Source organism: Aquila chrysaetos, chromosome 19, assembly GCF_900496995.4.
Source record: "Aquila chrysaetos chrysaetos chromosome 19, bAquChr1.4, whole genome shotgun sequence".
In the NCBI taxonomy this organism is placed as follows: domain Eukaryota; kingdom Metazoa; phylum Chordata; class Aves; order Accipitriformes; family Accipitridae; genus Aquila; species Aquila chrysaetos.
In genome coordinates, this window is record NC_044022.1 from 26,368,407 (window position 1) to 26,389,895 (window position 21,489).

The 21,489-nt window shown below is 43.2% G+C and overlaps 1 protein-coding gene across 2 annotated transcripts in view; it reads left to right on the plus strand.

Annotated features, from left to right (window-relative positions):
* The window catches only part of PPME1 (protein phosphatase methylesterase 1), a 34,189-nt gene extending 13,890 nt beyond the window's left edge, over window positions 1-20,299 (plus strand). For both annotated transcript variants that reach the window (XM_030042622.1, XM_030042623.2), the window contains exons 3-14: window positions 2,508-2,600; window positions 5,488-5,545; window positions 6,079-6,130; window positions 7,929-8,083; window positions 8,601-8,691; window positions 9,453-9,518; window positions 10,301-10,433; window positions 11,174-11,303; window positions 11,997-12,041; window positions 13,033-13,097; window positions 14,155-14,222; window positions 15,557-20,299. In XM_030042622.1, the coding sequence (XP_029898482.1) occupies window positions 2,508-2,600; window positions 5,488-5,545; window positions 6,079-6,130; window positions 7,929-8,083; window positions 8,601-8,691; window positions 9,453-9,518; window positions 10,301-10,433; window positions 11,174-11,303; window positions 11,997-12,041; window positions 13,033-13,097; window positions 14,155-14,222; window positions 15,557-15,575 (975 nt within the window). In that variant the 3' untranslated portion in view covers window positions 15,576-20,299. The remainder of the gene's footprint in view (window positions 1-2,507; window positions 2,601-5,487; window positions 5,546-6,078; window positions 6,131-7,928; window positions 8,084-8,600; window positions 8,692-9,452; window positions 9,519-10,300; window positions 10,434-11,173; window positions 11,304-11,996; window positions 12,042-13,032; window positions 13,098-14,154; window positions 14,223-15,556) is intronic.
* The last annotated feature ends 1,190 nt before the right edge of the window (window positions 20,300-21,489 follow it).

The following is a 21,489-nucleotide window of genomic DNA, read 5'->3' on the forward strand; positions in this document are numbered from 1 at the left end:
CATGTTTAAGTTAGTCATTGGGTGTATTGGGCTTCTCTTAATTCTTTTCACGTATTTCTTTTCATCTTCCATTTTTTCTTTTGTAGGGATCAGTATCAGTAACTAGAGCAATACCTTCTAAGCTGACAGTTAAGATGTACTAGCAAGGTCCATTCCTGGTATTGCTTCTTTTGTAATCATTAATTTTAAAAAGTGTTTTCAACAGTTTAATAACATATTTTGCAGGGAAATACTCATTAGTTCCCATAGTTTAAACTATATCGGGATCAAAGCTGTTTATTGATTTTTATTAACACAGGTAGTTAACAGGCAATCAGTGAACTGTATGTTCAGGATCAGTATCAGCAGTACAACAGGTAAGCCTCAACACTAAACACTTAGATGTTAATAAATACTTGCAAATTTCTGAACGCCTTTCTACAACTAGTCCCAGGAAGTTCTCTTCCTGTACACACACAAACATATGTGCACAGTCGTACGCACCCCCAAGAAGTGTGGGTTACAAGCGCACACGCTCTCTTCTGGGACTGCAGGATCTCCTAATTGTGCACATCTCCTGTAGGAGATGTGGGTGCTGCCCATGCTGCTCCCACGAATGCAAATGACACTGAGAAAGCACCACAGGAGGTCACATATATACACCTGAGGTGTGGTTCCCTACTTGTTGTACCCCAGATTGTCAGTCCGCTAGCTGGTGTGCAGACAAGGAAGCTTCTCTCTCTGGCCAAGGTGGGGGTGGTGATGCCATCAGAGAGTCTTCTGGCAGTGTCAAACTAGGTTTTGATCACTGCTGTTCCCTCCCCAGGATCTCTGCCCCCTTTGCAAATGTTTACGTTTCTTTCATACTTCTTTTCAAGCTGACTCCTCTTTGCCAGTCTTCCAGGTACTGTTTAATTCAGCTGATGGCAGTCATCCTCTTTGGCGTGCTCAAACTGCTGTTGTATCCAGGCCATTTGCTAACTGGGAGCACTCCAACAAGTACAGTGTGTGAAGGTACTGGGACAAGACTTCCCATCAGTCCTACCTTTGCCTACAGCTCTGACAAAAGCAGGTTTGAGAGGTATTTCCAGGTCTTTTGACCTAATTACAAAATGAAAACATTTTAATCTGTGTTTAAATAACACAACCTTGTAGTTTAAATAGTTGCATAGTTTTTAAGCATGCATATTCTAGCCTGGCCATTAGGAAACCCAAACTTTCAAGCTATTTCTCTCCAAATACCAATTTACTGATTACTTCTCTAATGCTGGTAGCATGTGATGCTTTGAAATGAGAAAATTCTCTCTCCTCGTTGTTTTGCTCAGCTTCTCATTCTTTTGTGTTTATTAACTGCATTTGTCCAACTGATCCTATGAATTCTTCATGATTTGCACCTTGTCTGCCTTTGATGTAAGGGCCATGCACACCCCCGAGGCTTCATGAGTAATAAAATAAAAAGTATAAGGGACCTATTTGAATAGGTGGTGTACATAAGCATCCCAAATTTAAGCAAATCTTAGTTGTTTGGGATTTATTGTGCTCCCTATGACCTTTGGCAGAAGCTTGACTCCCATATGAAAGGTTGTGGACAGATGTGTACTGTAGAAGCAGCTGAATTAATGAATGGAGTTGGTGCCCACTGTTCTGCCCCAGTTACCTGTTACTGCTCCATCAGATCTTGTGTGAACAAACCCCAGCTGATGAAAACTGTTTTAAGCTGACACAGCTCACTGTGACTGAAATAGCGCAGGGAGCACCTGCGTGAACTGTTTGCAACCAGCAGATCCAAAGGGCACTGCAGTATTCAGCAGAAAAACGATGAACAGCCTCATCAGTAACTGCAGCTAGCACAGTTAGATTCAGAAGAGTGCTTTAGTCTGCCCAAGACCAGAGGGAGGGAGAACAGTGGAAGGAGGTGAAGTGACTTGTCTGATCTCTTGGTCACAGTTTCGGGCACTGAACACAGATCTCACAACTCCCAGTTCTGTGCCTTTCCCTAACTGACATCAGTTTTAGTGATAGTTAAACTGATTTTTCTTTATCTAAATATATACTGTAAGGTGACCTTAGCTACCCTAGTGAAGCATCTTTGCTGTGAGTGTTCCAGAGAGTAATTATATTGCCTTAAAAGTCTTGTTTACTGGTTTGTCTGACGTTTTTCCTTTGAAGTAGTAAGAAAATACACCAGATCAAAATTACACGCTCCGAAGTGCATGCTCATCATGGTTTGGTTTTTCTCTTAGTTGTTCAATTCGCTGTTTTGCACTAGGGGAAAAGGGTGCGGGCAGGAGATGTGTGGATTACGGGGAGGAGGAGACCTGGGCAACAGGAAAACAACTCTTGAGCTTGAATAAAGTGGGTTAAGTTTTGTCCAGGTTATGCTTGCACATGCCTGTTGATCAGAGGGAGAAGTGAGGCCTTGGGAACACAAGGGTAGAAACAAAACAGTATTGGGCATTGCAGACTCCAAAATACATTCAGCTAAGTAACTTCAAATAAGTCTATGAAATGTCCTTAACTGTTCATACACTTTTCGAATTTACAAAAGCGGATTGGAGGGGCCTGTCTTACTGCTGCTACACGGTGGAGGCCATTCTGCTCTTTCCTGGGCTGTATTTACTGTAAGTAAGCTGCTGCTTTATAGAAGTATATATGCATGCAAATATAGTCCTCCGAGCATGAAAGGCAACTAACCTTTCAGCTATGTTAAGCAGAGGAAAATCAGTTCAGAAAACTGTCTTATAATCTCCTGGTGCGCACCTGACTCAAGTCTTCTAAATATTTCACTGTCAGTGTATTTATTAAGTAGGCAAAGCACATGCAAAGGTTTATCGTCTAGGTTTTAATTATCAGCAGTAACCAAAACTACATCTGCCAAATAGCTTGTCTGTTTTAATGAAGTGCCAAGACGTTTCTCATCATAGCATACCTATTTTTTTTCAGAAGGCTGCTTTTTCATGACTACCAGTGAAAGTTCAACAGCTTTATCTCATCATAACAATATTATCTTTGCATGGTTGCAGTCTTGTTTGACTTGTCGAGAAATCTCATTTGCTGCTCAGGCAACTCTCTGAAACACGAACTGAGGTGATGGCAATAGGAGTGAGTGTGGGGACTGACCAAACCAAAATTCTTCCCTCCCACCCATTCCCTTTAAAAAATAAGGGGAGTTAAGGAAGAAAACTTCTAAAGGATTTCAAGAAAAGTAAAATCACTTGCAGTGTGTGATTTTTTTATTTGGGACATTTTTAATCCAGGAACTCCTTGTGCTCTCTAGTGCCCTTAATAGAAGTATGCTATAGGATCGCTTTGATGGAAGTGTGACTGGACAGACAAAGTCTCTATGTCTCCCCTGTGCCTTTGGCTGTGTCATATTTGTTACCTTTTGGGAGTTTGGTGGTCTGTAGATCACTTAGGCTTTAAGCAGAGATTCAAATGAGTAACAAGAACCAATGTTTTACAAGAGTCACTACCAACTGCTCTTGAATTCCCAACATGACTACTGTTGAGTAATCCTGATAGTGTAATCATAAACCATCTTATAATATGATGAGACACATTAGAAAAATTCTTTGCCACCTGGGCTGTAATTTTGGTATTGAATAGTAGTTTTACACCTAACAGTTCATTTGTAACTAGCTGACCCAGACACTGGTGCAGATACAGGTCTTATGAAACTGTTGAACTTTAAGTCTTAAGTCTTACTAAATCCTGTAGTTACTTGCTTGTAGCTCACTAGTTGCCAAGATGGATGGATGTCTTTTCTTCTGCTAGTTTAGGGGTTTTTTTTATGGTATACAAGTGCCTTAAACAGATGTAATGAAGGTCACTGCTTTTAATTGGAGGCAGAGGTATGAAGTCATGTTTTTCTGAGTTAAGGAGAGGGCTTCTTACAAGACACTTCCACCCTCTCTAGAGCTCTTTTTTTCCAATAACAACACCAATACCATTTTTACATTTAAAAATTTCCAGAGCTGAATTTAGTGGAGTGATTGCAGTTGTGACGCTGTACCTTACAGTTGCTGGCTTTTTATGTTACTGTTTGCAGTTAACAAAGTTAGATCATATACAGGATTCACGCAGATTTACGCCTTGCACTTGAGACTGCATTTGGAGAAAGAAACTGCCACAACAATTAGCTCATGCCTTTGTGTGGCTGCTATAGAACTATTTCCTTTGTGCATTTTGACATGAAAGTTTGTCCCAAGCAATCAAGTGTTAAATGTTTGGGATGAACCAGAACTTAAAAAAAAAAAAAAAAACAAACAAAAAAACCAAAAAACAAACAACCCCTCCCACCAAAAAAACCAAGAAGAAACCCAAACTGGGAAGCATCGAGAGTAACCATTTATAAATAAAATAACAGACTGCAGGAGTGGCATGCTCCTTTCTTCTTTTGCTTATTGGCCTGGTAACTTCCTGGATGATGTGTTTGTACTTCTCATGGCCAAAGTACTCCTATTGGGATAAAATTCAGGGCACTGGAAAGCTTCCCATTCTCTCACATCAGGTTGATGATCCTCTTTCTTTACTCCCTACTGACAATAGTTTGATTTTTAGCAGCAGATTGCTCATCTGACTAGTTAAATTATTGCTTAGGTGCATAAGCACCTTGCAGATTGAGGTTTCAGGGTGTCTTTAGGGGCTCTAAAATATTAACTTGTGGATTCAGTGGTTTTTGGGAGAGCAACTGCTACAGTCATTTAGGAGTTGAATAGCTGAACAATCAAAATATGAGGACTGGGTAGCTTTCAGATCTCTGCCCGTTATGTAGGTGGTTCTATTAAGAATCCCTCAACAAATTCCCCCACTCCTGCAGGGCTGTTATTTAAATAATCAATGATTCTTTAACACAAAAGTCTTCAACAAAGAATGACACTTAATCACTGTGATGCCTGAAATAACTTATGTAAATTGAGCTGTCAGGGACAAATAGAGCCATAATCGTATTGCACCCTTACCTTACTCTGAAAGGATTCCTCATTTGTTCCCCCCGACACCTTTGGACTAATCAATTTTTGTACATTTCAGCCTTACTGTAAAATTTTGTTCTTTGAGAGCAAATTGAATGTGTGCTGCAAAGCAGCTGCTTCATCTCCATGTCTGCTGTATAGCTAAGGCTAATTTTGTAACATGTGGGGCTTGGGGAAGGGGGGCATCCCTGTGGTGTCTGTAATCCCGCTGCTGCATTTCAGTTTTCAGAGGTGCTACAGAGCAAACACGCATAATGTCTTATGCACAGGGAAATAAATGTCCTCAAAGATGGCGTGAACAATGGTAGAAAGGATGGAGCTTTGGTTAATTAAGGATAGCTTATATGGAATATTCTTGCTTGCTTTCTGTGACACCTTGTGCAATCCAGGTTCAGCCACTTTGTTGACAGTAGCAGGTTTTTGTCGCACCATCCAAGCCTTTGCTGTTGTTTCAGGGAGTCCTTAATGTTGCTAATCCTTTTGTAGATGAGGTGTGGCACTTTGCAAATTGTATTATCTTTGTCCCTTCTTGCAGTCTGCAATCATTAACAGGATTCAGTGTAGGATTGTGGCTTTAGATCTCCGAGGCCATGGTAAGTAAAATCACATAAGCATGTTACATGCTCTCGTTTTTTAAAGAAGATGTAATGAATCCCTCCCAAGATGACTAAGAAAGCATCCCTAAGGCATCCCAATTTTTATTCAAAAGTAGGGTGGAAGAGTGGCTTCTAGAGCTTGGCAGCCACCTGTCCTCACGTGCCAGAAGCTGTGCCTTTGTGCAAGGCGGTGGTGGACTTGTTTCTTCCTACATACTGGCACCAACCCCCTCCTTCATATTTTCATAACCTGTAGGTGGTCTTTACCATTAGAAATAAGGTCTGTTCTTTAGTTTTAAGATACATTGCAAATATGGAACAGTTATGGGGAGTGTTTCCTACCCGTAAGCTATAATGCGATAAAGTACTAACTGTTCCTATTAATTCCGGGTTTCTTAATTATTCATGTTAACTGCAGTAGGCTCGCTCTTAATAACTGTGCCAAAAAGCTTTGTACAGTTGCTGCTCTAACTCCTGAGGGATCTGAAGGTTTTCAGCTTACATGAACTTTACTTTTTCTGTTCTTTCAGGAGAAACAAAAGTTAGGAATCCTGAAGATCTGTCTGCAGAGACTATGTCAAAGTAAGGAAGCTTATGCTCTCTCTTCAGTATTTCTCTTTTCATAAACCTTTATTTTCTTTCCTTGAATGAACAATAAACTACTTGAGGACACACAACCTTCATTCAAGGGAGCTTGAAGATAGTTTCATCCCACATGATTCTGGTAGTTATTCCTTCTTTTCCTTCCATTTTGGACAGTTTGAAATTATCTCTTCCAGCCAAGTCAGATTCCAAACTGGAGTCATTCTCTAGGTGCCCTCAGTTTTTAAACTCACTTTAAAGATCAGTGGCTTCATTGCAGAGAACACTTTAAACCTGTAACATGCTATAACACTTGCTAGAGATTCCCTAATAGAAGGGGAATGCTTTCCTTGGACATAACCAACTGGGGCACTTTAGCTTGAAATCACGAGTCTGGTGGTTCTTCAGCTCCTCGAGCGAGTGTTCAGAGCATGCCTGCCTTGAACTGGTGGCATCCCCAAAGTGTGGGTCACAGACTGAGACTTTCAAGCATGGAGGGAGTTGTTTTTTCAAACTATCACAACCTGCTTTGGGATGCAAATCCCCCTCTTGACAAAGCTGTAAGAAAAGCAAATACCCACTGCTAAGCACATTACGTTATGTCCACATTTAATACAAAGAGACTCTTTGCTATGACTACAATCAAATCACGAAGGATTTTGTAACCCTCATATGAACAAATCCACTTGGTTTGTTGTGGGGAGGCCATGTGTGAAATGTATTCTGACTTCCATTGTATACCTTATTGCTACTGCTTACGGCTTGTCAGATCCTGATGCGTTATTGTCCTGAGGAGATGCTGTATGAAATGATTAGAATTTTTTAGATCTGGAGCAGCACTACTGTGGGGGAAAAACAAGTTCCTTTTGTTTTTAAAACTTTCTCTCCTCTTAGCAATGAGTTTGAAAGTTATTCCAGAATAGCCTTTAAATGGGACTGTTAAATTATAGCTGGTTTTCATTTTTTTTTAATCAAATCCTCAAGCAATTTTCTCTGACAGAGCAAACAAGCTGGTCAACCTTTTTTTTTTTTTTTTTTTTTTTTGACCTGTTTTCCATTTTCTAGTTGCAATACTGCTCAGGTCTCCGGTTCCTCTGAATAGTTTTAGTCAGGAAAGCCAGTTTGGGTGTCTTAAACTACAGTACTCTTCAGCAGATTTCCATCATTAGCTCTGCTGTTGTTTTGGGTTTTGTGAGTTGCACCAGCCAGCTTTCACATACTGCAGTGACAACTTCAGTTTAAAGTAGGTGCCTTATGGAAAGGACAGGGAAATTGCCCCTTGCCTTGTAGTATCTGTGCTCAGAGAGAGTGTGAATCTTGTTGCTTCTGCTCAATGTTGTTTATCTTTGCATTGGTCAGTAGGGCTCAGTTATTTTCTCTCTTTAATTGCAAACAGTTTCTCCTTTCAGAACGGTGAATTTCTTAGTCTATGCTTCCATGCAAGAGGCTTTGACAGCTTTTTCTCACCTTTTATTTAAAATTCTCACCAGCTAATGTCAATGTAAAATGTTCTCTTCAGGGATTTCTTTTAAGTGAGCACTTTCCGTTAGTAAAAATGGAAGTGACGTGCTTGTTCAGGAAACTATTGGCTTGAATGATTTCCTGTATTGGTACCTAGATGAAACAGTGGTAAGAGAATAAGCTTATCTCAATTACCTGTGGGTTAAATGATCATACAGACAGGGTTTGGAGCCAGATGTCTGTCTTGGATGTGTACTTTCTCCTCCCATTATACAAATCTGCTTCAGAAATGTATCAAGGTAGAGATGCCGACCATGCTTTTATCTTGATTTGGCAGAGACGTTGGAAACGTGGTTGAAGCTCTGTATGGGGACCTTCCTCCCCCTATCATGCTGATTGGGCACAGCATGGGGGGTGCCATTGCAGTGCACACAGCGGTCGCAAATTTGGTGCCAAGTTTACTGGGTCTGTGCATGATCGATGTGGTGGAAGGTAAGTGTGTGTACCCTTGGATAGGGTTCTGTCTTCCACATTGATCTTTTTCTTTTATCCCCAAATCCCTGAATACAGAAAGTTTTGCCCAGTTTTTAAACCAATGCCAATTCTATCCTCCTAACAGATGCTACCTATGCAAAAGTCTTTCTAGTGTGACCCCTCTTTTGCTTTTCCCAGATGGGTTCTCTGTTTGCTATTTTCCTGATAATTTCTTTGCAATACTTTCTTGTTAGTGGGGAGAAGGGTGGCTTTTTATATAATGCATGGTGCTGATGAGTGGTTACTGCCTTCTCTTACTATCTGAATGTCCTACCTGTTCAAATATTAATTCTCTAATGTGGGAGGAGGTGTGACTGTGAACTTAGGAGTACTAAGCTGTACTTTCCTTAACAGCATTAAATCCCCAATGAGCTCCAGCTCTCTCTGAGAGTGTGTCCCTGGTAGCCAGTTCTGTATAGAGGGGATGTGGCAATTATTTCATCAGATGCCATAAAGTTAAAATGCTTGTTTTTAGGTACAGCCATGGATGCATTGAACAGCATGCAGAACTTCCTAAGGAGTCGTCCCAAAACATTCAAGTCACTTGAGAATGCCATTGAGTGGAGGTAATGCATTGGCTTATTATGTAGTCTCCAAAATCACTGGTCTTTGTAGCTTGTCTCCTGAAGGAAGCAAAGTTTATATAATTTGTCTGTTTTCTCCCTTCATGCTCATTTCCCCAACTATTGTCACCAATTCCTTGGCTGATTTGACAGGGAGAGAGAGGTCTCAAAGACAATTAATTTCCTAGGAAAGTTGGCTAGGCATTGGAGAAGGATCCTCTAAGAGCTTCAGCTAATGGAAAGCTTCATGGAATGAATTGCAGCTTCCTTGTAAGTGTCCCAACTATTACAGAAGAAGCTTGAGATTTCCATCCCATGTGTAAGAAACAGGACTTATTTCCGATTCAGCAAGAATTAGTTACACATTTGGCAGCTGAGTTTGAAAGGGAGAGGTCTTGTGGTTAAGTTTGTAGATTGGACTACAGAAAGCCCAGGTCTGTTGCCAAATACCCATGTAGTTTCTGACCTCCCCCTATCCCCTGCAATAAAATGGGTATAACAGTATTTCACTGTTTGCCCACCAGCACTTCTCCCACATGTCTTTTAAATTCACAGTTACGGTGACAACGGGGCGTTCCGAGTAAGTTGGCATGTAGCATGAGCCACTCTGAACACTTTCTGAGAACAGAGGGTTTGGGAATGGCTTGTGGAAATCATGAGCTGTAAAGGGTTTTTGCTCCTGTTTCTGGGCCTGGTAGTTCCAGAATCTGTTTAGTAAATATTTCTGCCTTTCTTCTGAATTTTCTTTTTTTTTTTTTCTCTAGTGTAAAAAGTGGACAAATAAGAAATCTTGAATCTGCCAGAGTTTCTATGGTCGGTCAAGTCAAACAGTAGGTGGTTTTTTGTTTCGTTTTTTTTAAAGCTCTTAAAATCATCTTGCCTGTTTTACAATACCATTACTACAGAGCATAAATGCACTTGAAAGTGAAAATTTCTTCTAGCAAATACAAATTTCTTATCATTTGATCACAGCTGATACCAGCGGCAGCACTGAATCGTAATCATGGTACTTGGAGAAAACCTGGCCAAAATTTCCCTGGGACAAAATCCGCCAAGAGCCATGTTTTAAAATGTTTAACTACTGCTGGTTGTGTATTCCTTGGTTTGTCTGCCTTTCTGCACACATTAAGTGTTAGTTTGGTGCCTTTTCAGAAATTTTGCCCTAAATCAGGTTGGCCTTCTGGGTATGGTATCTTCCACTTACTTTTAGAAATTGTTTAATTATCTGTTGCATTTCAGGAGTGATCTGAGGTGGGTTTGGGGGGGATCAGAGTAACCTGCTTGTGCCACTCTAATCTTTGACATACCTGGAGCCTCTACAAATGTCTCATACTCTGTTAAGAAAAGCTGTTGTTGATTGATTGACCACTTCTGCCTCCTCTAAGTAGCTATTTGCATTTATATTTGCACTGGGATACATGTGCTGCACAGGCACTCGGTCTCATGGCTAGTCATGACTGTATCTTTCATCCACAGCTACTTTTAAACTTGAGGGTTTTTTTTTCAGCCAGTGTCTGAGAAATTGCCAAACGCTTTAGGTTAAAACCTGTGATTTTTTTAATTTTTTTTTTTTTTTTTGGCAGGGAATCAGTTTCTGGTTTTATTTTCACAGGTGCGAAGGGGCTGCCAGTCCTGAATGTCCTAAAGCCATAGTGGAGGGTATTATTGAAGAAGAGGAGGAAGAGGAAGAGGATGAGGAAGGGGGAGGCTCTGTCAACAAAAGGAAGAAAGAAGATGACACAGAGGTAGGGAATTTTCTTACTGTGTTTTCAGCTTGTGTTTGCACAATGCTCCCTTGCAAGAGTAGCCACCAGTAGTTATCCAAATCGTTCCAATATAAAATGGAGCAACTCCAGGGACAAAAACTTTATATTGTGACTATTGTTTTTCTTCTTCGTCTTGTGCCACTGATTCTATCTTGGACTGTTACCTGCAAGGGTGTGTTTGGTTTTCTTTCCTGAGACGCTCACAGATTTAATGCTTATGGCCTGAAATGGTGCTTCTGGCCTGAATGAGGAATGCTCTTTTCTGAGTCTTTGTGCTATTTTTGTTCATTTCCAAGGCACAGTGGCATGCAGGAGGTTCTACAGGCGATTGCAACCTAGGAATGTAAATTCCTCGAGGAAAATCATTGTAGCCAGCTTAGCCCCTTGTATTTCTGTCACCTAAGTGAGAGCCAAGTCTGAACTTTCAGGCAATTTGTGAGCTATTTGTGCAAGTAAAAATAGCAAATTGAGTGCCCTGAATACTGCAGCGTTCTCTTGATCTATAGATGTAGCTCCTGCTCGCTTTCTTGTTCCCTACTCGTGTACTTTGGCTGTGATTTGGAGAGAAATTTAGGAGCAAGGAGGGTCATCCCTGGAGGTGTGTAATCCACCAGAGGGAGCCAGTATTTTTTATATATACTTCCAAGTGGCACTCTGAGTTCATTTTATTTCGGCTGTTTTACTGATCACTAATGCAGAGCTCTCTCTCCTCCCTGCAGACAAAGAAGGAGCACTTATACACGTGGCGAATTGAACTGGCGAAAACAGAAAAGTACTGGGATGGCTGGTTCAGGGGTTTATCTAACCTCTTCCTAAGCTGTCCAACTCCAAAGCTTTTGCTTTTAGCTGGTACGTGTCTCTTCCAGTCCTGCTTAGGTTCAGTGACTGTTCACTTCAGTGATGTCCTACTTGTATTTTAGAGAATATGCCAGCATTTGGCTAATGTCTTTCTCCGAGAATAGCAGACCTGTCTCTTCTACCTTGGCTTTTCTATGTATCTTGAAATACCACAAACCAGTCCATTTGATCTGTGCAGATCTGGAATTAGTTCAGAGCCTCTTAATATCAAAATAGCACATAATGACATACTGTGTGTTGCTGCTGTTGGGTGGATGTTTTACTTGTATGACGTGGAAGAAGAGCAAACAGGACAGATCAAAGCTACCCTTCAGCCTCCATTACTATGATATTTTCCTGTATATATGGATGTAATTTGAACTTTTCAACTGAAAGTCAAATACGATGTTTTAGAGCCAGCTGTAGGCCCTTTTTATATCCTGATAGGAAATTAAGTGTGTAGCCAAGATAACCACCCTTTTAAGTTGTTGGGAAGGATGTGTTCTTGCATTTTTGGCTGGGATTCTTTCCTGTCACTTTACTGTCTTGCGGTGCAGCAGTGAAGAGTCCTTGTGGGTGTCAGAGATGATGTTTCTTTTGAGTTTTTCAAGCCAAATGTCGCCTTCAAAATGTGAAGTAAAGCCCTGCTTAGACAGTCATGTTCTCTCTGGCTTTTCTCCAATACATCTGTTTATTTGATTGTAGGTGTTGACAGGTTGGATAAAGATCTAACAATTGGACAGATGCAAGGTAAATATTTAATATTGTTACTCTATCCTTACTGTAATGTTCTTTTTGGATGATAGCTTGTTGCTATGGGTACACAAACGGGAGATAGCTGGAAAGGCCTTTTAGCAGGTGTAGTCTATATCAAAACAAATGTGCATTAAAGAATTAGTCCATCCCAAAGTGTTCTCTTAGCTGTCTGTGGTTGTAGGAAAAGTGGAGAATTTGAGAAGGGAAAGGTTGAATTAAAAGTTGTGAAGGGCTGTTGCCATGGTTTTTGTTCAGTCTAGTGTTCAATGTTTCCAGCAATGGGGCTATCACACTTCTCTTGGATCAAAATGATTGTAAGGGCTTCTTACTAGTCTGTATTTTCCCTTTGTAACTACATTCCTGATGCTCTTAGCTAGAACACTTGGGACCATCCAAAACTGTCTGGTCTCCCGGTGTTTCTGGCAGACATCTGACCAAGATTCAGCATCTGCATTAATGTTTTGTGGTTTGTTTTTTTGGTTTTTTCCCCATCCCATCTTCACTGATTTCCAGAGCAACCAGTACTGGAAAGTAGTATGGGGTAGCAGGGTAAACATTACATTAAGGTAGATCTGATAATGGTTCCAACTCTGAAAAGTAGTCTCACCTGCGTTGAGAAGCTCTAAGAAGTCTAACTTCATTTTAACTCCTGGGAACGTGCTTTAGTTACACATGGGGAAGATGAATTAAGCAGCTGGTTCTTGCTTTCTTTGCAAAGATGTCTGCAGTGTGTATTGTACAGTTTGCCCTAGACTTCCGTGCCTTCCCTGGTCCCTCTTCACCAGATGCATATAGTGAGATTTAGTGAGGTTTGTTTGTAAAGAATGTGAGACCTTTTTTAGAACAGTTCATAAATTCACAGTGCTTTTAAGGGTGTAGTGTCTGACATTTCCTGTGTACACAAGAACTCCTTGCCTAAACTATTGCTGTTAGAAATCAAGACCACTTAAAAAGCAGCTCCAGTGATGACTCTTTTGATCTGCAGGGAAGTTTCAGATGCAGGTCCTCCCACAGTGTGGCCATGCAGTCCATGAAGATGCTCCAGACAAGGTAAGCCCCACTGTAGGGTTGAAGCTAGATAAGTCACAGTCTTCATGGCTTAAATGCAAAAGGGGTCCGTTGCTTACTATGAAGCAGAGATTATACTTCAGGGGCATTTTTTGACATATCTTAAATGGCTATTTGCAAAACAGCTTGGATTTTTAAGCTGGCTGGAAAGCCTGGGCTGAGATGTTACATGACGCAGGGCTTGGCTAGGCTACAGATTTAATTCTCAGGCTAGTGGTGATACAACTAACTCTTACCGTGTGGAGTGTGGGTTTGTCCTCCCTGCCTTTCCTCTTTAAGTTCTCCACTCTCCCTTGTACTACGCTGCAGCTTTTGGGGTTGGTCTCTGTTTTTCTGAGTTGGGTGGCTCACATTTTCCAAATACAAAACAAATGTTACTCAAACAGCTTACAGACTGACAGAGCAGTGCTGCTTCTGAGTACTGCTGAAGTTAGTGTCCAGATAGAAGCAGGAATGTGGTGCAGCCCACGGAGCCTGTGGTTGGAAACACGTCTGGTTTTAAAGCTTGTTCTACACTGACTGCTGTGAGTGTAAAACTCAGCCTTTCTGTGCGTCACTTTACCAATCTGAAATAGGGATTTTTATCTAAACATACTGAGTTCTTACATTGTTATTCTTTTTAAACATTCTAGGCGGTATTATTACTGTCAGGTTACTGTCTTGATTTGTTCTTTATAGGAACAACTTGCATTGTGATTTCACCAGATCTTTTTTCCCTGCTAAACTTGGGCATTAAGAATTACTGAAAGAGGTGTAGAAAAAGTTTGGTCAGTTCTTGATTGTGAGATCAGTGTCAGAATAAAGATGGAAGCACGTAGTTCCTTTTTTTATATAAAAGCGTGTTACACAGAGCTCTTAGTTTTGAAGGAGCAAACTTGATTCAGCAAGAGGATCCTGGGGACATGAACTATTGTTGGAAATGCTGCAGGCTTTGGAAACTGACTGGATTTCTTGTTATCTTTGTGTCCCTTTAAATTCTGACTGATTTTTTTTTTTTTTTTTTTTTTTTTTTTTTTTTTTTTTTTTTTTTTCCCCTCAGGTTGCTGAAGCTGTTGCGACGTTCCTGATCCGTCACAGGTTTACAGAGCCCATCGGTGGCTTCCAGTGGTAAGGCTCTGTGGGTGCTTGAGCTGTGCAGCCCTCGAGCAGAGCTCTTGCTCTTACCGCCTGCATGTTTGGCTCTCAATGTGGGATGCTGGAGTTTTAGCATAATGCTAAAAACCACATGTAAACAAACAGCTTTGAATCACAGCCAGTAATATATTCGATGTTTATGTGTTCTCTCTGAACTACTCACGTATTAACTTGTGTTAATGAAACCTTCCATGGAGGGGAGGAGCAAAGCAGATCCTCCCCAGCTGATTCCTTTCTTTATAGCCTGCCAGAAGGCAGAATTACAAGCTTTATGGCATTTAGTTTAAATAGTATTTTATTTAAGTAATCAAGGCCCTGTGTTTTGGAAACAACTTGCACCACACTTCTTTGGCCAAGAAATACTGGTGAGATTAGACAGATAAAACTGTGTGCTTCACGTTGCCGACTTTCCATACTGATCTCATGTGTTTTCATATCATAATGAACTGTAGAAGCCAGGCCTCTGCGCTCAGCCACACAGCGGTGAGAGTAGGTTGTGACTGATAAGGTTGATCGGAAGAACTCCCAAAGTCTTAGTTACAGTACCATAAAGCTAATAACTAAACCAACACTTAGACCTCATGGAAGGTGCTAATCTGTTTTAGGATCACCTTTCAGGTGAATGGTAAAATAAACAGGTTTCTGTGGCAGTCCTGAAAAGTCTTCCTGCTTTTAGCTAAGAATTCTTCAACAAAAGCTGTAAGCCCCAAAATGTGTAATGCTGTAGGACTGGCAATGCTGAAGGGGTATTGCTGGATATTTCCTTTCTTTTTTTCCCCTTTAACCTGTGCCCTTGGGGATGAAACAGTAGAAGTGTAGGACTGTGGACTGCATATTTTAAATCAAGTGAAAGGATATAGTGTAGGTTAATGTGTAAATGGTGAGAGAGGGAGAAGGCGAAAGGACTGTACTACATTGTAATGTTGAATCCCCACCAGGTATTTGGCAACCTGTGCTATCTCTGTGAGTCTTTGAAGGTGGTAGCCTGTTGCTTCTGCTATTATGGTTGTAGCAAAAGCAGCTTTAAAACAAGAGGCTTGGAGAAAGTGAGGTGGCTTGCTGGCTTTATTGTGTCCTTAAGCCACAGACAGCAACATATTAAGATTTTGTGCTTCTCACTATTACGTAGCTTACAAGTTATTGTTGAATGCATCAATGCTGATTTTAACCTGCATGATAGACTCCTTTTGGCCTTCTTTTACCTTGGGTAATCAACTAAATTTAGGGTGTTGCAGAGCCAAATATCTGCAGAGAATACCTTGATTTTAATGTGTGACCTTTCTTCCACTCTCCTTTTTCCCTCCTAGTGTGTTTCCTGCTTGTTAATACCCTGGTGTTCTCCAGCACTGAGTCCTGTTGTAAATAAACTGCACCAGAGGCCACTGTGATGTATCCATATCCTTTCATCTCTCCAGTTCAGCAGCAGTGAGAAGTTGGTGTGAGATTCATCCCCTAGAACTAGTTCTCCAGAATGTGTAAATGCTTAGGGACTTCCTTGCTGGGAAGCAGCTTGTACTGAAGACCATGAAAAGCTCTTCAGGCCCTTGGAAGTGGGCTCCTCTCTGCTGCCACAAGGAAAGACCTCCTGAAATCCCAAGTAGTCGATCATACCGATCTCTATCAATTCTCAGGCTTTCTTGGACCCAACTGCAAAGGGGCTGTTGGCAGTCCAGATCCACCGAGGGCATTGCAGTATAGCCAAAGGCTTCAGGATTTCTCCATGGAATTGTCTAATCGTCTTTGAAGTGCCCCTTAGGTTTGTTTTTTATATACACGTGTTTCTTTCCCCTAAAGCAGATGAGGAATCGGCTTCATTGGGAGCTCAGGTTTCATCTCACCAATGTCAGCCTTATGGGTTAAGCTGCAGGAAGAGCCTAGATGCTACTTTCCTGTGCAAAGTTAGACAGGATTGTAAAACAAAAAAGCGAGGGGGGACCGTGAGCTCCATTTCAGTCTTGCGGCTTTCTTAATACCTGTTTCAAGTTCTCTACTGAGAAAAATAGCCTGGATAACTCTTGTCTACTGCAGACACATAACAGGCAGGGGACTCTGGGCCTGCGTTTATGGGGAATACCCAAGAGCGGCAGTAACAATGTGGTCTGCAGGCAGTTTGCCTGTCTGGCCATTCTCTGTGCCTGGAATGTGTTTATGCTTCCCATCTTGTAGCTGCTACACACAACTGAGCAGAGATCAGCACCTTTTGGATGAAAAAATGCGAAAAGGGCAGTAGATAAAACCCTGGAAGAGCTTGGAGTCAGTCCTGCTGATGTTGATGCAGAGGTGTAGGCAGCTGCTGCTGCATTATGCTCCCCCCAGCATTGGAGGAAAGACCTTGTCTTCACTGTCGCTTCCTAGATCATTTCGCTGCCTGCCTTCCATATTTCCATGTAAATGCAGTAGTTGCACGGAGAGCTTTTCTTCAGGGTTAAATTGTCCACAGACAGTTCATCAGATTGCTTTCACCTAAGAATCACTCTTGAGCATAAGAGCAGACACGTTTTGGAGCAGTTATCCTCAATATTTTGCTGGTGGATATCTGAAATGTCTTTTTTTTTTTTTTTTTTTTTTTTTGCCTTGTGTCCATAACCCCTCAATGCTGTATGATGAAAGCAGTATTTTAATGCTGTTTTGCTGAGGCAGAGTTCTGTTGTTGGCCTGATTTGGGAGCTGCGATGTGCATCTATGCGTACGTCCTGTGACAAGAGCCATCGTGAATTCTTGGCATTTGAGAGGTGCAGGTGGGGCAAAGGGAGATGGTGTGAAGAGCTGACAAAGCCCAGTTTAACGTTGCCATGTACCCTGATGGAGAGCCGCTCATCTCCTCTGATTCATTCCCATGTGAGCCCCGGACACTGCAGTCATGGCCTTGCTTTGTGTCCCTTCCCTGACACATCGGGGTGGGAAATGCCTGAATTAGAGACAAGAAAGACTCATTCCAGAGAGCTCTCCTCTCTCCTGGCACTTTGGCCATCAGCACTCAGGTGTTAAAAGAGCAATTGCTGGCCCCCAGCGCTTCCCTCTGTAAGTCACCGTGTTAATTATTGCATTAGTTTGCTGTGACCTTGATGTAATGTCCACCCCTGTTCTAGTTGCTGATGGATTAAATGGATCTTCAGTAGTTGAGATGCAAAATAGCACTTTCCCCAGCTGTATCCTGAAGATTGGCAAAATTCTCGGTCCTTTCCAGATTACTCCTGTGTTCAAATTGTTAGAGATTAAATAATACAGTGTGTATGTCCACAGTATCACTTTACGGGATAGTTAAGCATGTGCCTGTTGTCGTACTCATGAATGATCTCGGTGAAGTCACATTCCTCCATGCTGAAGTAACTTGGAGGATCTGGCTTTGAGTGATTCGTTGCGGTAACTCCTTGCGTTTGCCTCTCATGTTATCCCTTTCATTTGCTTTTACAGTTTGTGAGATCTTAAAAAAACCCAAACAAAACCCTCCATGCAAAGCAAAAGAAAATCAGTTTTGTATTCTGTAGAAGCACCACTGGAAAATGAATGACCGTTTCTGAATCCTGTGGGCTCCCCAGAATTATATTTTGTTGTTAACATTTGAGAAGTGAGTGAAAAAATAAATATTTCAACAGCCTATTTAATGTGGCGTTGCTCCGTGCCAAGCTCTCAGTCCTGACTTGCGCAGAATAGGTAGCGGTTCAGAGACTCACGTAGTGCTGGCTTCAAAAAAAGGCGACTACAGGGACAGCAGCGATAGTGTGTGGGTGGGTGGAGGGGGAATTCCTTTCGGCTGTGTCGAGCCACATACATTTTTGAGACTGTACTTTGTCTGAAAAATATTAACGCTCCTGTTGCAGTTTTTTCTGCCTTTTCAGGGAGCTACAGGCAGAGATAAATGGTATTTAGGTGAAGGATAGCACAGACCATGGTAAAAGTAACTGCAGAGAGAAGAAATGTTCTCTTTGACTCATGAAAAATGAGGACACCTAGAAAATCCCCCCATAACTACCAGCTTTTCACTGCATTTTCCCACAGCCTGCAGCATTGTACTGTCTCTGTGTAAAAGCAGATAAACAGGAGGAGGCTGTCTGAATTGAAAGGATGCTGGTTTTATGCTGGCGCTTTTGAGTATTTAGAAATCTCTCTTGCTTTTGTTCCAGTTGTTGGATTGAGGATCGGTGGAAACTTTCACAGTGGAAAATCCCAAGGCTCGGCAGGAGCAGAAGATGCAGTTTGGGAAGCTGGTTTGTTGTGGGGTTGGCTTCTTAAATTTTTCAAATCAGACCCAGGGCGGGTTTTGCCAGCTCCTGGATTATATGCACTGGACAAAACCCTGGGTGACTCGTAGATTCCAGGAGCATTGAGATTGTTGGAAAAAGACGATTCCTGTATTGCAGAAGCGTGTAGTTTTGCCTTGAATGCAGATCCTGCAAATGCAGAGCCCGGCTGTGTGTCTTCGCACATGCTTAAGCTAGCACAGTTCCTCTGTGCTGGTGTTTTGAAAACACTGTTAGTGATCGGGGCAATCGATATGTACAGACGCAGACACTTGGTCTTGAAATGGTTGCCGAATCATGTTGCTGTATGGAGCTCACTTTTCTTTTGAGCCTTGTCTTTTTTTTGTCTTCAGCCTGCCCTGGTCCAGATGTGAAGTGGGTGGGGGATGATACCAAAGCCAATTAAGACCACCGATGCTTATTGCAGCTGGAGGTCACTTTCTCTGCAACCAAGACACCTCTGGAAAAAAAAAAAAAGTGCTACAGTAAAGCATGGAGTGACTTCTAAACTGAGCTCATGGTCGGGGGAGCTCTCAGAGGTGGTGGTGTTGTGAGAGATCCCATTGGTAACACCAGTAGCCCAGTAAATACCGTGCTGGGGCAGTTCAGAGAGAACCTCCTTCCTTTTCCTCTCTCTGCAGCGTAGGGCTGAGCGATTGCAACAGGGCAAAGGCGCTTGCTGGCTTCTCGCTCAGCAAGACCATCCCAGGACTCCAAAAACTTTTATTAGTGTGCTGCCACATTCAACAGGGTCTTCAGTGAACAGGGGAGCAGCGGGGCAGGTATTGGAACAGGAGAGAGCAAACAGCTTTGTGCTGATGTTCTCCACCTCCTTGACTTTAGCACTGATGTTTCTCCTCCCCTCCGCTATTGCCTTTTGTTTTGAGTGTCAAAGGGCCTGGGAGGAGAGATGTTCAGAGGTGTCTGGCAATCAGCCATTCACTGGTTTGAACTGGTGTGCAACACTCCCGAAAATCTAGACCTAGATCTTCAGGTAAGGTCCAAAAAAAAAAAAAAAACCAAAACCAACTAGTTTATGGGCTGCCGTTTCCAAGAAAACTTGGCCCTGGTGCATTATAACACCCGTCTCTGAGCCTGGCGCTCCTCTCACAACCTGAGACTGCCGTTTGTGTTGCCCAAACCTGCCTCCCTTGGCTGTATCATCTGCCCTGATCCGTCCGGTAACGCCGCACCCTCGGCACATTGGCCGTAAGGCATCTGAAACCTGCAGGATAGTGCTTGGGTGTTTGCTCCGAGCTTTGCTGGTGGATGCTTGGCTGGTTTAGGCCAAGCTTTCCCAGTCTGGCAGGGTGATCTCTTACCACGTGCTGCTGTTTCCAAAAGGAAAATGTGTGTGTATGTGTGTATGTCAGTTCTCCGGAGACCGCGCTCTGTGTCCCTTGTCAGCCTCATCCTGTTCATGTCTTGTTCGGTGTCCGTTTCTCTCGCCTACAAATAAAAGCAGTTGTGAAAAGCCTGGGGTAGGAACTCCTTCTTTCCCTTCAGCTGCGGTATTCGGGCTCCTCGGAGCAGCCTGTGGAAGAAGGGTGTCGATCCGGCTGTTCCTGGGACATCCTGGGACATGATTCTATGATCCCTGGGGCCAGACCCAAGCCTTGGGTTTTTCTGGTGACACACAAAAGCCTCCCGTCATCTGAAATATTCCCCCATCCCTTCTCCGTGGTCGGAGGAGGGGGGGATGCTTTAGCCACAGCTTTTGCTTTTTCCCCTCCTCTCTGTGACCGATGGCTCCCACGTGTACAGAAACATCTGAAAGTAATAAACCACGGCGCTCTGGCTGTTAAGTAACCTGTGCTGTGTTGAACCGTCTGTTTTATAATACCCTGAATGCTGGGGTGGTGGTTCCTATCTGAAGAGCAGGAATTTGGGGAAATTTGCTCTGAAATTTTGCAGGCTGTTTTACATTCACGCAGGCCTAACAGAGCCCAGAAGGGCTCCTGTATCATCCTGGTGCTCCGGCTCCTGTTTCCCTGCCCATCCCCTGTGCGTCTGCAGAAGGGTTAATCTGGGGCTGGATAAACACAGCCAGGGAGTGATAAATGCACATTTTTTAACCCAAAGCAAGCAGGAGAGCCCTGGGAGAGGTCTGCCTGGTGTTTCTATCCCCCTCGCCAATTTTTGTCCTTTTCTTTCTAGCTAGCAAAAAGGCTGAGAGGTGACGGGGTGGCCTGGACCCCCCCTGGGGAGCCGGGTCTCCCCAGGCTGCGGTACCCACAGCCTCTCCATCCAGGAGGATTTTAATCTCGTCCAAATGTCGCACAGATGAGGCTGGATGGATGTGGAGTCGGGGGGTTTCTATGTAGGGGCTGATGGTGTCCTCCAGCTTGACCCTCGCTTCGTCCGGGCTGTCCCCCCTTTCGGAAGCGCCCGGGGAGAGCAGCGTGGAGTGTGGGCTCCCTGCCCGATCTCCAGGAGTTGCCGGAGAGCCCTCCTGCCTCTTTTTGCCTTCCAGTCACGCAGGTGCTGTGGTCAGGCTGGAGAAAGGGAGCTTGTCTGCGGGGCCCCGGGGGAGCGACACTTGCGCAAGCGTGGTCTGAGCACGGGCAGGCTGGGGGCCAGGGCGGCTGGAAGGTGATGGCTGACTTCTCCCTCCCCAAGGTCCCTCTTACAGCGACTGCCCTGAAAAAAAAACCCAAACACCCTTCTGGGGTGCAGAGGACGGGGGGCCCCATGCTGTTGTCGGGACGAGAGCGGAGTGTGGGGCTGCACGATCAGGCCCAAGATGCAGCCAGGCACTGCAGCAGGTTTCTTTGAGGAAGGATAGTGTAGTGTCTTTGCTCTGGTCCTTTATGGCCATTCTGTTCACTCTGAAGCCTACTGATTACCATAGAAATGCCATGTCGCTAACCGCCAGTCCTTTTAGCAGAGAGACTTTTCATCTAGAACTGGAGGAGAGGGCTTGAGGGCACGTTTAGAGTCCAGGCTGGAATCAGGGTGGGGGGGATGTGGGGGGACACAGACGCATACACACCCCCACA